This window comes from Setaria viridis, chromosome 9 (assembly GCF_005286985.2).
Source record: "Setaria viridis chromosome 9, Setaria_viridis_v4.0, whole genome shotgun sequence".
Classification (NCBI taxonomy): domain Eukaryota; kingdom Viridiplantae; phylum Streptophyta; class Magnoliopsida; order Poales; family Poaceae; genus Setaria; species Setaria viridis.
In genome coordinates, this window is record NC_048271.2 from 41,284,023 (window position 1) to 41,297,119 (window position 13,097).

The 13,097-nt window shown below is 43.5% G+C and overlaps 1 protein-coding gene and 1 pseudogene across 1 annotated transcript; one reads left to right on the forward strand and one right to left on the reverse strand.

Annotated features, from left to right (window-relative positions):
- The first annotated feature begins 4,631 nt into the window (after positions 1–4,631).
- Positions 4,632–6,765, forward strand: LOC117840492 (protein NEGATIVE GRAVITROPIC RESPONSE OF ROOTS). The gene is made up of 4 exons (XM_072291181.1): positions 4,632–4,864; positions 4,968–5,691; positions 5,806–5,989; positions 6,075–6,765. The coding sequence occupies exons 2-4, from the start codon at positions 5,125–5,127 to the stop codon at positions 6,092–6,094; spliced, it is 771 nt and encodes a 256-aa protein (XP_072147282.1). The 5' UTR covers positions 4,632–4,864; positions 4,968–5,124; the 3' UTR covers positions 6,095–6,765.
- A 753-nt stretch (positions 6,766–7,518) lies between these two features.
- On the reverse strand, positions 7,519–10,210 carry LOC117839747 (elongation factor 1-delta 2-like; annotated as a pseudogene).
- Positions 10,211–13,097: the final 2,887 nt, after the last annotated feature.

Here is a 13,097-nt window from a genome sequence, read left to right on the forward strand (position 1 = left end):
TAGTGAGTTTTATGGAAAACGGCTCTGCGTTGTTTTTCTCAAAACAGAACACCAAAATAAATAATACTCATCTTTTTACCAAATGTGATTTTTGATAACCACAATTTTAACCAACTAAAAAAAATCAAAACTGATTCTCCGGAACCTCATCATAAAACACGTTTTTACCTAAATTGATCTCTAGACTCCTCGTCCAAACAACCACTACATGTTGAAACTGACAGGTCAGTTGCTCTTGCAGCACAAGTGCTACTGCATAAGGCCATTCTCAATGAAAGTTTCATGAATACTAAATGAGCTGCTACATAAGCAATTTTGATGACATAGGTGAGAGAAGAAAGTGGTTTCATGGGGATGAAACCATGTGTACACTGTTTCCAAAATTTTTGTGTCTTGTATGTAGCCTTGGAAATAATAAAAGATGAAACTGTGTATTGTGTGAGCTATTTCATATATGAACTAAATACATTCTTACTTATATGGCACTTTTGGAAACATAAATATGAAACTTTGCATGAATGGCCTAATCCGGCTTTAAAATCGCACATTCCTAATTATATAAAAAAAGAATCGCACATTCTCCACGACTTTTGACTTGAACAGCTGGGTCAATTCTGACCACCGAATCGTCGCCAAATTTCAAGGCTGATGACTACCTGCGTTGTAATTTAAGACAGTCCTTTGGTTTCATATGTTAAGGAATGGAACGAAAGGTTCCCATTAGTCCAGCAAGTTACCTTGATTGCTCATCATTAGGGCTTAAGCACTCACAGTCACAGCCGCATAATCAAATGCACTCGAGTGCGCCGATCGATCTCATTGGTTGCCAAGACTGATGATGCGGATTGATAATTCTACCAGAGATGTCTGGGCTCCAACTTATTCTAGGACAAAGTTAAGTTCTTGCCCACTCATCGATGCATTCCATTTGTATAATGCATCGAAGAGATCGATGATCATGAAACGACGTGATTGCAGGTTATGTACATACTATACCTTTTCAGTGACAGTACCATAGAGGTAGAATAAACAACGTCCATGCCCGTGATGGGCATTATCACACGTACCCCATGCTTTAGTTTGTGCCCAATCGTAATGAAGTTGCCTCTCCAAGGTACTTAAGCTTCGCGATTTTGCTTTTACAAGTATGTGATGAGAGAACACTGAGCGAGCTGTGCTTGTTTTGCGCCCTCCCTTTCTGCATAACCTCATGGCCCTTTAGTAGAGGAATTCTTGCATGAGGTCTAATATAATGTCATTGAAAGAAATCATCCTCCAAATTCCTTTTTTGGTGGGTATTTCTCCAAATTCTTCCTTAATTTTTCTTTCCTGCACTTGCATTGCTAGAAAACTCTTGTATTTTTCTTATCACCATGCTTTTCTACTACCTCAGGTCGTAGATACATTTTTTTTTTGCGAGGGGGTAATAGATACTTGATACTTTGATTAAGATTCAGTTGACCTTCTGAAACTTTAACCGTTATATTTTTCAAATACTTAGTTTGAAAAAAATATAAAAGTCATATGCAAGATTTGTCCTGAAAATTACTTTCATGATCTTATATATTTAATTAGATACAATAAAAATAGTCTAATATAAAATAGTTGTCAAAATTATCCCTCGAAGACCATAAAAAATCGTTGGTGTCAAGTATAGGCCTTTTATTCTACCTAGAGGCCAATAGAATGGGTATCATGCGAATTTAAATTAGTCAATTAAGCTAGCTTATTCTTGACTACACACTAAATTTATGTTTAAAATTATTCCCCCACTAGAAGATGCATTCTCTCTTTTTTTCCATGAAAAATAATGGTTGGAGAAGCTTTGATTGTATAGAGTCCACATATATATTTTCAACACTGATTACAAAGAATTTTCTAGAGCAATCTGGTGCAAATTAGCATGCTGTCTGCTGTTTTTTTTCCCTGCTCCAATTTGGCCGATCGAGGGGCTTCTTAAGAATGTCTAGGACTTGACATGCCCTAAATTCCGATAGGCTGTTCGTCGTAAACAATAGCATAATAATGGTGTAAACAATAGCATAGTAATGGTGTGTGTGGTGGCGGTGGCGCTGCGTGTTCAGGTCAAAAGGGCTGTGCGTGCGTGCATCAGCGCATGCGTCAATAACGCCCCGGGGAACGAAACCAGAACCATGCATGTCTCTCTCTTCATGTGCCGCTTCTCGGCGTCCTGTGCCCGAATCTTGAGGCAACATCTTCTAGGCCACCCCACCGATGAGATGATGTTTCAACAACATATCACCCGTAAACTAATCACTCGCGCTTGGGAAAAAGCGCCGATCCGGAAGCTGGTAGAATGAACGATCTCTCTATCACACACATTTTCCTCCTATCTGTCACAGCTAGGAAATAGATCTGGCAGTAGGCAGCTTGTCTGACTTAATCAACGCCTGCACATAGAAACGCAGGAGCTGCTACGCAACTCGTGATTGCTCTCTTAGCTCACTTGCCCAATAAAAACGACTCATGTTAAATCCTGAAATAAATTCAGAAAAAATGCAAGCACCTCCGCGTTGATATGTTCCATCGTAAGAAATCTTATCAATTAAGTTACGCTCAGTTCGCTCCTTTTTCGTTTTTCAATGTCGCTATAACTAATCATGGTTATTGGATTGTGCTTTTATATATTTATACGTGCTTTAATATTTTTTTAAAATATCATCAACATTTCAAATAAACTAATTCAACATTTCAAGTAGTATATTCGAATGTTTTTAAGAATAAAAAATGAGTCAAATATACCCATATAAGATATTTTTTTGCATTTATTTTTAACAACATGGTGGACCTGCATTAGATGTATCCAACTATGAGTATGTGTTTAATTGGCCCAGAGAGATGATCTGGATTTTAGTTTTCTAATACTACTAAGTATGCATGTCATTTGTCTTGCCTTAGATGATGACAAATTGGAATATATCTGTTTAATTGGTTCAGATCAGAGAGAGATTGTTTTGTTTCCTCGATTGCCCACTTGAATGGATGCATCAGGTTGCGTGACGTTTAACATTTAAACAAAGTTACCTCCCCTTATGATCAGAAATTGTCATTATTGTGCTAAACACACCACACATTATCATCCATCATTGCTTTTAAACACTAACAACAGCAACAACTAATTATCACTAATAAGTAAGGACAAACTAAGAGCATCTATACGCATCATATCTTAATGTTTTATGATAATGTCTCCACACCTTTATGCACGAGATCAATTCCTTGTTTTTCATTCTTTTTTTTTTGCAATCCTCTATTTGCATTGATGTGTCAATGACATGTGAACTGTGAAGCCCCCTGTGTCGTTAACGGTGGAAGAATAACATACTATGCAAAATTAGAGCAAGAAAAAGAGCAATTCATTTAAGATTTTGCATAGTCTTGGTGTTCAGGACCATTTGAAGCAACATTACCAATTTTAAGTTTTTACTGCTTCATGCGGTCACAATAGATGCCTGCTACTAATTTTTTCCCCTAGTCTGATTCTTGCGCGCCACCTTGGCTCAAGATGGCTTCGCTCCTATTGTTCGGGCAGAGGTCAGACCTTGAAATCAGGCTTGGGATAAGGCTTCCGGTTTGGCTTTTCCAAATTAGGCTTACCAGGCTGGCCCGAAGAGGGCCAGCACATGAACATGTCTGAAAAGGTAAAAGCTATATCTTACTTAAGTGAAATATGGCCTTTCCTCACTCAATTTTTTCCTCACTGGGATTTGAGCTCCAGCGAGCAGCTCCGACGAGATTAGCGGGTTCGGGGGTTAGGATTTTAGGGTTTCCAGGGTTAGGGTTTGGGGTTGCCGGGGTTGGGAACTCACCGGCGGCCTTAGAGGGAGGGCCGGCGACAGGAGGCTGGCCCGGCGGAGGTGGCGGTCGCGGGGGTGGTGAGGCACGACGGCGGGGGCGCCGCCAGCCCGGCGGTGGTGGAGGGTGGTTGGGTAGTGGCAGGGTAGGGGCGACGTAGCCGACAGCGGCGGTGGCAGGGGCGGCGATGGTGTCGCTGACAGCGCCAGCTGCCGGAGACGGAGAGGGTGGCGGCAGACGGCGGGGGCGGAGGAGGGAGGAGGGAGGAGGGAGGGGAGGCGGTGGGAGGGTGGTGAGGCAGCGGGCGGCATCGGATGGAGGCAGCGGGCGGCATCGGGTGGAGGCGAGTGGATAAGTTGGGGTGACCGGTGGAGGAGATAAAGGAGGAGGCCGGTTTGATCTCGGCCGTCGATCTCGAATCGTATGGTAAAAAAATTGAGTGAGGGAAGGATTATTTTTACTTGGACGAGGGATAGACACTCCCGTCCGAGAAATATGGAGCCGCATCACAGCTCTTATCAGATCACATGCGAATACTCCTTTAGCTGCCCAATTCTGTAACAAAAATATGCGCATTTGCGCAAGAGGAAAAAAAATTATAGCTGACATGTGCTTCCTTAAACTTGAAGCGAATCTGTCTATTCCATTTGCCACTATAATTCAGTGTAAGTACACTGCTTCAGCCTGCGAGTAGGAGCATCGCCACTAATTAAATCCCAATTAGGTATCGAGCATGACTAATGATGGCATGCTAATCTCCAGCTATTTAAGCATAATCCTCCCCTGGGCAGGGGACCAAACCAGAGGTAGCTCTGCCACCCACCAAGAACTCTAACTCCTGATTGGCCTGGGAAGAACATACTAAAAAAGGGCTTTGGGGACCAAGCAGAGAGCCCCTGAATCTAAGTCCTATATATCGCCATTGCCCAGTGGTTCCCCACTGCATTCTTTTCTACTCCCTACCCTTGCCATCGCATTGCAACTGTTGCTCTAGGTTGTAGGAGGTGAATCTAAGCTGACAGATTCTTGGAACGGGGCAACAATGGGGGTAAGTAAAAACTTCGGCTGCATTGTACGGAAACGAGAACTAGCTCATGACAGAGTGCACGGAAAGGTTTACAGTTCTGTATTTTTTTGGTTGTTGGCTTCAGATCATCAACTGGATGCAGAACAGGCTCCATGGGAAGACGGATAACAGAAGCTTTGATGGCGCAGCCGCCGTCAGTTCATCTCGCGGTAACTATCTCATTGCATTGCACTTGCAGCTCGTGTGATCACAGATCGGCACTGGAGTTCTTGCTGTGCTAAATGTGCGTGCATTTCCTGCACACAGGTGCCGGAGTCTACGAAACCCAAGGAGTCACTTATGAATCGTCAGAGAAGCATCTCAACGCCGAGCAATGGCCTCAGGGCGGCCTCCTCTCCATAGGCACGCTCGGCAACGACGAGCCGCCTCCAGCACAACAGGAGGAGGACCTGCCGGAGTTCACCGTGGAGGAGGTGAAGAAGCTCCAGGACGCCCTCGCGAGGATCCTGCGGCGCGCCAGGTCCAAGTCCAGCGCCCGCGGCTCCGGCGCCGGCGAGGACAGGCCGCCGCTGGACAGGTTCCTCAACTGCCCGTCCTGCCTGGAGGTGGACAGGAGGGTTGTTCAGACGACGAAGCACGGCGACGGCGACGGCCACTCCGGCGACCTCTCGCCGGACACCAAGATCATACTGACCAGGGCCAGGGACCTGCTGGACAACAGCAGCGGCAGCGGCAGCATCAAGCAGAAGTCATTCAAGTTCCTGCTCAAGAAGATGCTTGTCTGCAATGGCGGCTTCTCTGCGCCGGCTCGGAGCTTGAAGGACCCTGTGGAATCGAGAATGGAGAAGGTAGGCGTGTGCATTTGCATGTCGGCAGACATATGTAGTGAAATATTTATGCAAATATGTCTGGTGCTCTGGAATCTGTAAACGGGCTCTGAACTTGGACTCTGTTATTGGCAGTTCTTCCGGACGATACTTGGCAAGAAGATGAATGCCGGGTCGGGCAATGGCACTGCATCTTCGAGGAAGAAGTACTTGTTGGAGGATGGAACCAAGGAGAAGAGGCGAGGTGGTCGTCGTCGTTGTGGCTGCGAAGACGAGGAGAGGGAAGAGAGCTGCAGGTGGGACAGAACAGATTCTGAATGTAAGTCTCCCTTGCTACTCACCATTCATCAGTTAAATGCAATGCTATCTCAGTTCTGTGTCTGATAACATTTTTCTTTGTGCAGTCATTGTTTTGGAGATTTGAAATGGCAAGAGTTACGACAATGGCTCGTTATCAAAAAGGAGCTAGGACAATGGTCATGACATGTACACACTGTACACGTGAGAGCACGGAACCAAGAAGATGAACGAGTCATCGTTGACAGTTGATCAGGGGTCCCTGGTAAATGGCCACGACAGAGAAACAAAAATGACCCCCCGCAAGCCAAGACCTTGAGTTGCCCTTTTTTTTGTTTTTCTATTTTTTGAGGTAACAATCTCCTTTTCCCCCATAATGTGGATATGTAAATTCATTTTGCTCCACGTATAGTTGGGATGGAAGGATTTTCCAAATCAGCTTCTATGGTACATAGAGTTTTCATGTGGCCTTGGTCATGCTCCTTCCAGAGGAGTAACATTTTGGGTTACTTGTAGTCAACATAGATGGTTCATATGCTGCCAACATACAATACATGAACTCTCATTACCAATGAAGTTATGCATGTTGAGATTTAGCATCTATAGATTGTACGAGTAGATTTGTCTAAAAGAATAAAAGAAAGGAACTTTTGCTATAGTTCGTCAATGTGTTACACTCCCTCCAATCACAAATCTAAGTAGTTTTAGATTTGTTCTAAGCTAAAGTCGTTTAGCTTCGATAATCAACAGCTAGAAATAGAAAAGCCGTCGCAACGGCCCAGGGCATGAGAAGCATAAAGTACTTGAGCAACTCTATTACCAAAAAAGGAAAGCCAGGCTGCTTTGGCTGTTTGGCAATGGGTAGCAGGGGCCCGGCACTTCAGGTTTCAGGTTAACAAAAAGGAGGGCAAACAAGTGCATCCCAAGCAACGCTTGTCAACCTTGCGGAATTCGCCATATTTTAAGCTCTGCAGCATGCCAGCATCGTGGCCAAAACTGAGCCAATCATGGCGCATATAATAATCTACATTATAGTCAACCCAAAGAGCTTACTATGCTAGTCTATGATCAAGAGGCTGTCCTGAGAGGCTGAGACCACACTGTACTACTACGCAATTGTACCCCAGTTGAAAACTTCAATGCAGTCCCTCCAAGTCTCCATACCTGCTCCTCCTTCAAGAACAGAGCTTTGTAATTTGTAAATGTCCTTTGTCAATGAATCTACTGCAACCAGGAAACAGAAAGGTAGTTTAAAACTGAACAGTTTACTACAAACTATTGCCAGATTTGTTCTGTCGCGCACAAGTACATGGGCAATGCAAATGCCCAACAAGCGGTATAAGGACAGAGCAACGAGAAACAAGCAGCACATATATGCCGCTGACAACAATGCTTCTTACAGAAGATCAGGCAACACAGTCTGTGTGAAGGGTAACTACCTGGAGGCTGGAGCAAATTGTCGCCGGAAATGTAATGGAGGTTTCCAAACTAAAGTGCCAAGTAAAACCGTGGATGCACTGAAGGTTTCAAAACATAAACAACAGAACAAGATAACAGGAAAAAGGTTGCACTAGAAGTTTATAAACTCCAGCTAAGGTCTGAGAAAAAACATCCAAACTAATCCTCTTTCAGCTGGCAAATGCAGTCAGTTTTACAGCAAACAACTCCAAAGGCAAAACATAGATAATTATGACTGATATGATGAGCGTCCCAGACGGGAATGGAACTTTAACAAGGTACTCCACTTAACTTTGGCCCCCTGACGGTCCAGTTTTCTGGAACAAAAATCAGCCAATCAGTATTCCAGCAGAAGCCAAAGGATTCAAATAGAAATAAAAACAGATGAGGTCCTTGTAGTAAATCCACTAAAGCTGGGCAAATGATCTGCAAGTCAACCTAATAAACTCGGCAGATGCTAGGAACTATTTAAACCATTGAGGGTTGGCAAGATTGGTGATTCAACTGGACTACTCTAGGGTTTTATTCCAAGGAACACATACACAGTCCAGTCCCCACATACAAAAGAGATGAGTCCAGAATGGTCCAGCAGAGTACATTATTTATTCCAAGGAAAAATGTCCTGATGTGCACACAGCATAGCCAAGTACTTCTGAGGGGGAAAAAAAGCAAAACGAAATGATGACAAGGAGGCCCCAATACAACAGTCAGATAACACCAGTACCAATCAGCTTTCTTCAAAGGTTGGCTATCAGCACGTCTATTGGTCATTTTGGACAAACTAGAGCTTCTACAAAAAGCCAGCTTTTATGTGGCTTCAGCTCCTAATTCCCACAAATCTTACATTGGGCTTCACTGTTTGAATTAGCTTCAGTTTATGGACTTCTTCAAGATTAGGAAACACACGTGGGAGATTCTGTGGCACTGTTACTGAAAGCTTTAGACCCATTCAAAGCAGAATACCCCTAATAAGCTTCAAGCCAACGAGGCAATGACATGGGGCTCCTGGACCTAGCAAACTGAAGCTCACTTACAAAGCTTATCTCTGTCAAATAGGTTCTCGGTTAAGTGGAGAGTTTAGAGTGTAAAAGGGCTCACATTCTCGAAAACCTCACAGATGAATCAAAACTGAACCTAAAGCTAGTCCAAACATGCTCTTGAACTACTGGTTATGTGAGCTTAGTCAGTCCAAAGCCATATAACTGGCCAGCAAACAATATTCACAGCAAACTACAAGTTCTGTGAATCATCTGTATTTAAATAAGGACTCTCCCAAAAGGCTAATTCAGTATGGAAGCAGGGTGCCTCATTCTACAGATAAAATGTCCAAGACAACTTACGGATTTTGTTGAAGGCCACAATATCGCAGCTCTGAATGTACTCATTAGCTGGTTCAATGCACAGATTATCCTCAATCAGACTGTCGACAGAAACAAGGTCATCCACAATGGTCATCATAATTTGCATCTTCTTGATGCCATATCCAACTGGAACAAGTTTTGCTGCAAAGGATGACATATCAAGTTTAGAAAAGAAACAAAGTGAACCTTAACAGGTAATGATAAGTTGTTAGACCTGCTTGGATAAGTAGAATACTATGGAAGAGCAGAGTCACATACATGCACCCCAGAGTAGACCTTCCATCTTCACGCTCCTAACAGCTTGCTCAAGCTTTTGCATGTCAGTTTCATCGTCCCATGGCTTCACATCTAGAAGAGCTGATGACTTCCCAGCTGAAGTAATATAAGGTCTAAGTTAGCAATGGATTTTCTAAGATCATATAACCTAACTCCAATGTTTCGCCTGAGGGCATAATGAGCGTATATACAATTGAATGCAATTAAAAAATCACTACAAGATATGAAGGTGCAAATTTAGGTAAAGTTTGTTAAATTTTGCATACCACTTCATGAGATTTAAAGTTACTGATTAGGGATTTCAAAGCCACAGGCCCATACCTTCCTTTTCTACTTAATCTCAATATCACTGTCTAACAAAGTCGAATACTGGACAGGAAACCAGATAATTAAGGACATACATACACTCTTTCTTCTTGCCAGAAGCTTTGACAGCTGTCGCACGTGCTTCAGCTGCTGCGCGCTCCTCTTCAGTCTCCTCACCGAATAGGTCAACATCATCATCGTCATCATCTTCATCAGCTGCCGATGCCTGGAATCACAACTGCTTTAGAAAAAGGAGATAGAATACAAATTTTCATAGTGCAAACTTGTTATTAGAAACTTTGACGGCAGAAAGATGCCATATCAAATTGCTTGTTGTTGGTATATAAAGAATTGCTTGTCAGAGCACAATTTTTGGTCTTGAGCCTGACACTGAACAGCTAACTTCACAAAAACAAAAGCCATATAGCAGTTTTTGTAACCTTTGGGTCAGCAACTCCAGGAGTTGAAGCCACAGAGCAAGCAGATAACTCAACCTTGACACCTTCACCTTTGGCGGTGACTCGGCTGCACATCAAATCAGAGTATTCTTAGGGACATGATATGACAAATGCAATGAAACTGAACAAATCAACAATAGCTCAAGTACACACCTGGACCTAATGACAATGCAGTGAAGACAGCCATGTCATCCTTTGAAGCTTGGTATCTAAAGTGGACAAAGATTTAAGGTCCGATGTGACCATATGAACATCCAGCATCGATCATGAACAAACATTATACAGTGCAGTTACATACCCGGTTATGTAACTGCGGGTGAGGAGTTAGTCATTAAGCTTTTGGAGGCCTGCCTAGGAGTTGACATTTGACAAAACAACCGCCATCTCGTGTCTTTCCTATTAGGTCATCAGTAGGAACGACGAAGGAAAATAAATAAGAATATCTAACAAGAAAAATCCTACGAGGTACTGCTGTATGGAAGAGGATAACAAGCAAGCATGTCACAGGCACAACAATAAAGGGATAACATCGTACATCAACAATCGAATCACAATCAATAACAAGCGGGGGCAAGTCTTACCGGGAAGCAGCGGAGGATGTCGCCGGCCGCTCGGAGAGGAGGAGACGACGGAACCGAGCGAATCAGACGATGCACCTGCGGCGGCGGGAGCTCTTTCTTTGTTCGGCAAGGGTTGTGCGATCGATCCTCCCGCTGCTGATTACTGTGATGGGCCGACGCACTTTGGGTGAATGGGCCGCTTGTCGAGACTCGAGACCAGACCAGGAAACTGAATCAGTTGCCGATGATGCAAATTTTATTTTTTTGGTAAATTAGATGAAGCTGAAAGTGCAGGGATGATGAAGAGTTTGAGATAAAGCTGTAATCAGGCACGTAAACACTTCCGAATCTCGGCAGCGCAGATGCTTGGGTGCTGTAAAAAGGGAATGAGTTTTTAACCAGAAAACTTGGACATCAAATTTGGTTCCAGCATGGACCGAGAGTAAGGCACTTCTAGTTTCCTATGGTACAACTCCCCTATTGTACGACTTCTTTTTAATATAATCGGCAACTCTCCTGCCCGATTTGTTTTGAAAAAAAAACTTCCCTACGTACACTGGAAATGCGTCCCAGTTAATTATGAGTTTCGACTTTCACAATTCCTTCAAGCAATTTGGGACAATACATGCACGATCTAATTCAAACATAGATGTGTGTCCATCCTACTCTCTCCATTCCGTTCTAAAATATAGTTACATTTAAATTTATCCTAGATCAAATATTCTTAACTTTGACTGTGAATATTAATATTATAAAATTAACAACACAAAAATGAGCTTAATAGATTCATCGTGAAACCATCCTAACATATAATTTTCCTATTTAAAATAAAAATTATTTTTAGATGCGTTGTTCTTTGAATTAAGACAAACCTAAACGTCGCTAAATTCTGAAATAGATGAAGTATATTTTTATATATTACGCTTCCTTCCATAACAAAACTGAAAATATTTCTATTTAAAGAAAGTCATCCGGGAGTTTTTTCCCCTCCTTCCATGGGGAGAACTCTTGCTTGAAATCTCTATAAGCTTTAATTTTCAGTCTTTCTCAGATCACTAGCTGCACCCAGCACCCAAATTGCCCCGTACCGTGGGCATTGGTCAGCTGGGGGGGGGGGGGGGGGGGGGGGGGGGGGGGGGGAGGGGATAGTGGGGCGAGATCAATTGGCCGCATATGCTCGACGTGATTCGCTGCTTTACACAAAGGCGGCAGGCAATTCAGGATAAGATGGGCTCACTAGCTCGTAACAATAACTAATCAATCAGGCGACGCCACTGGCCTGCCCATCCATCACCCATTCCTACACTGTCTGGTCCATCTGCCCCAAGGAGGCAAAAAAAGGTTATCGTTTCGGCATAAGCACGAGCATATGCTCCTGCCTTCCTTTTATTTGTTGACTACTGACCTGGTTGTCCATGCAACGGAACGCGTCTTTGTTTTCTTCCATCTGGTGAAGCTAATAATGAGATTGCTGAAGTGCCTTCCTTTATGATGGGATCCTGATTACTGGTTGCATAAGTAGATAGTTTTCGTTGCAGATGGCGACCTGTGCGATCATCTAGACAGTGTTGTGCGAGATATTACAACAAGTTGGGCTAGGCTTCAAATACTGAGTCATGTCATGCAAAAAAGAAAGAGGCAAAATGTTGAGAGCTTCGGATTCTGAAATGACCCATTTTCAGTTCCGGCCTCGACTCTTCAGCGATCTGGAAGCTGATGTTGCTGTCTTGCGTTTCATCTGCTTACACCAACCAGTCCTTTTCTGCGCACACAAACCCACACATGCTTTTCCTGCCCTTTTCCTGCAGTGTGATCTGATCAAAGCTACCCTAGCTGCTTCTGCATTCAGTTTCGGCATTTCCGGGAGGAATATCCTGTGTTCATTATTGGAACAGCAACATGCCCATCCGTCTGTCCACGTCCGCTTACCCTTCCTTTCCGAAAGAATATGCTTGTCATCCCCAAAACGAATTGAAAAGTCAATCAAAGCGAGAAAAAAAAAAGCGAAAAGAGAGGCGCTGATATCTGCATGTCGAACGGAAAAGTCCTGAAAGCTTATGAACGCATGACGACCGGCATCGACCTTGGAACAGAACAGATGCTGCCTTGTTCTTCTCCTCAAGCTCAGCAGCTAGCCCCCACGATCGAATGCTGAGGGTATATTCGCTCGGTCGAGAGGATCGTCTGACGTGCTGCCTGCGCTTACGATCTACTAGAAGCGAATTTCATTGGCTTTTGGAAATGTCATCAGGCATTAGTTACAGAGACTCGAGGAGTTGACTTATCAGAAATAGTGTGAAGCACTTGAACAGCAGGGTTCAGAGTTATTTTTGTTTGGCGTTTCGTCATCGGGGATGCCTGCCGTCGACGACTGGACGAGTTCTGATCCTTGTTGCTGGGTCTTTTGACTTGTTAGGAGCCCAAGTTGAACGTTCTCCAGTTTCCCTAAAATGCACCGGCGGATCAGTGGAATAGGCACACTCTCGTGCCCGTTCATTAAAAAAAAATGCACAAAGCTTAATGAAACACATTATAATTTTGTAATTAACTTCTTGTTCTTGCTTGTGCCTAACTGTAAATTCTGTTTCCGACACCACACAGATAAAGCTGCGGTCGTTGTTGCCTAAAGCGCACACACAGGCCATTATTTGCATACTTCGTCAGGCGTAGTAGAACAGTTGAAACTTGCCATACATCCAAGAATGATCCAA

What these genes read in the sequence shown, in the direction of transcription:
- LOC117840492 (XM_072291181.1), top strand. Translation starts at nt 5,125, where the DNA reads ATGTGCGTGCATTTCCTGCACACAGGTGCCGGAGTCTACGAAACCCAA. An exon ending in TGGAATCGAGAATGGAGAAG is followed by an intron (nt 5,692 to 5,805) that starts GTAGGCGTGTGC and finishes TGTTATTGGCAG; the next exon opens with TTCTTCCGGACGATACTTGG. An exon ending in GGACAGAACAGATTCTGAAT is followed by an intron (nt 5,990 to 6,074) that starts GTAAGTCTCCCT and finishes TTCTTTGTGCAG; the next exon opens with TCATTGTTTTGGAGATTTGA.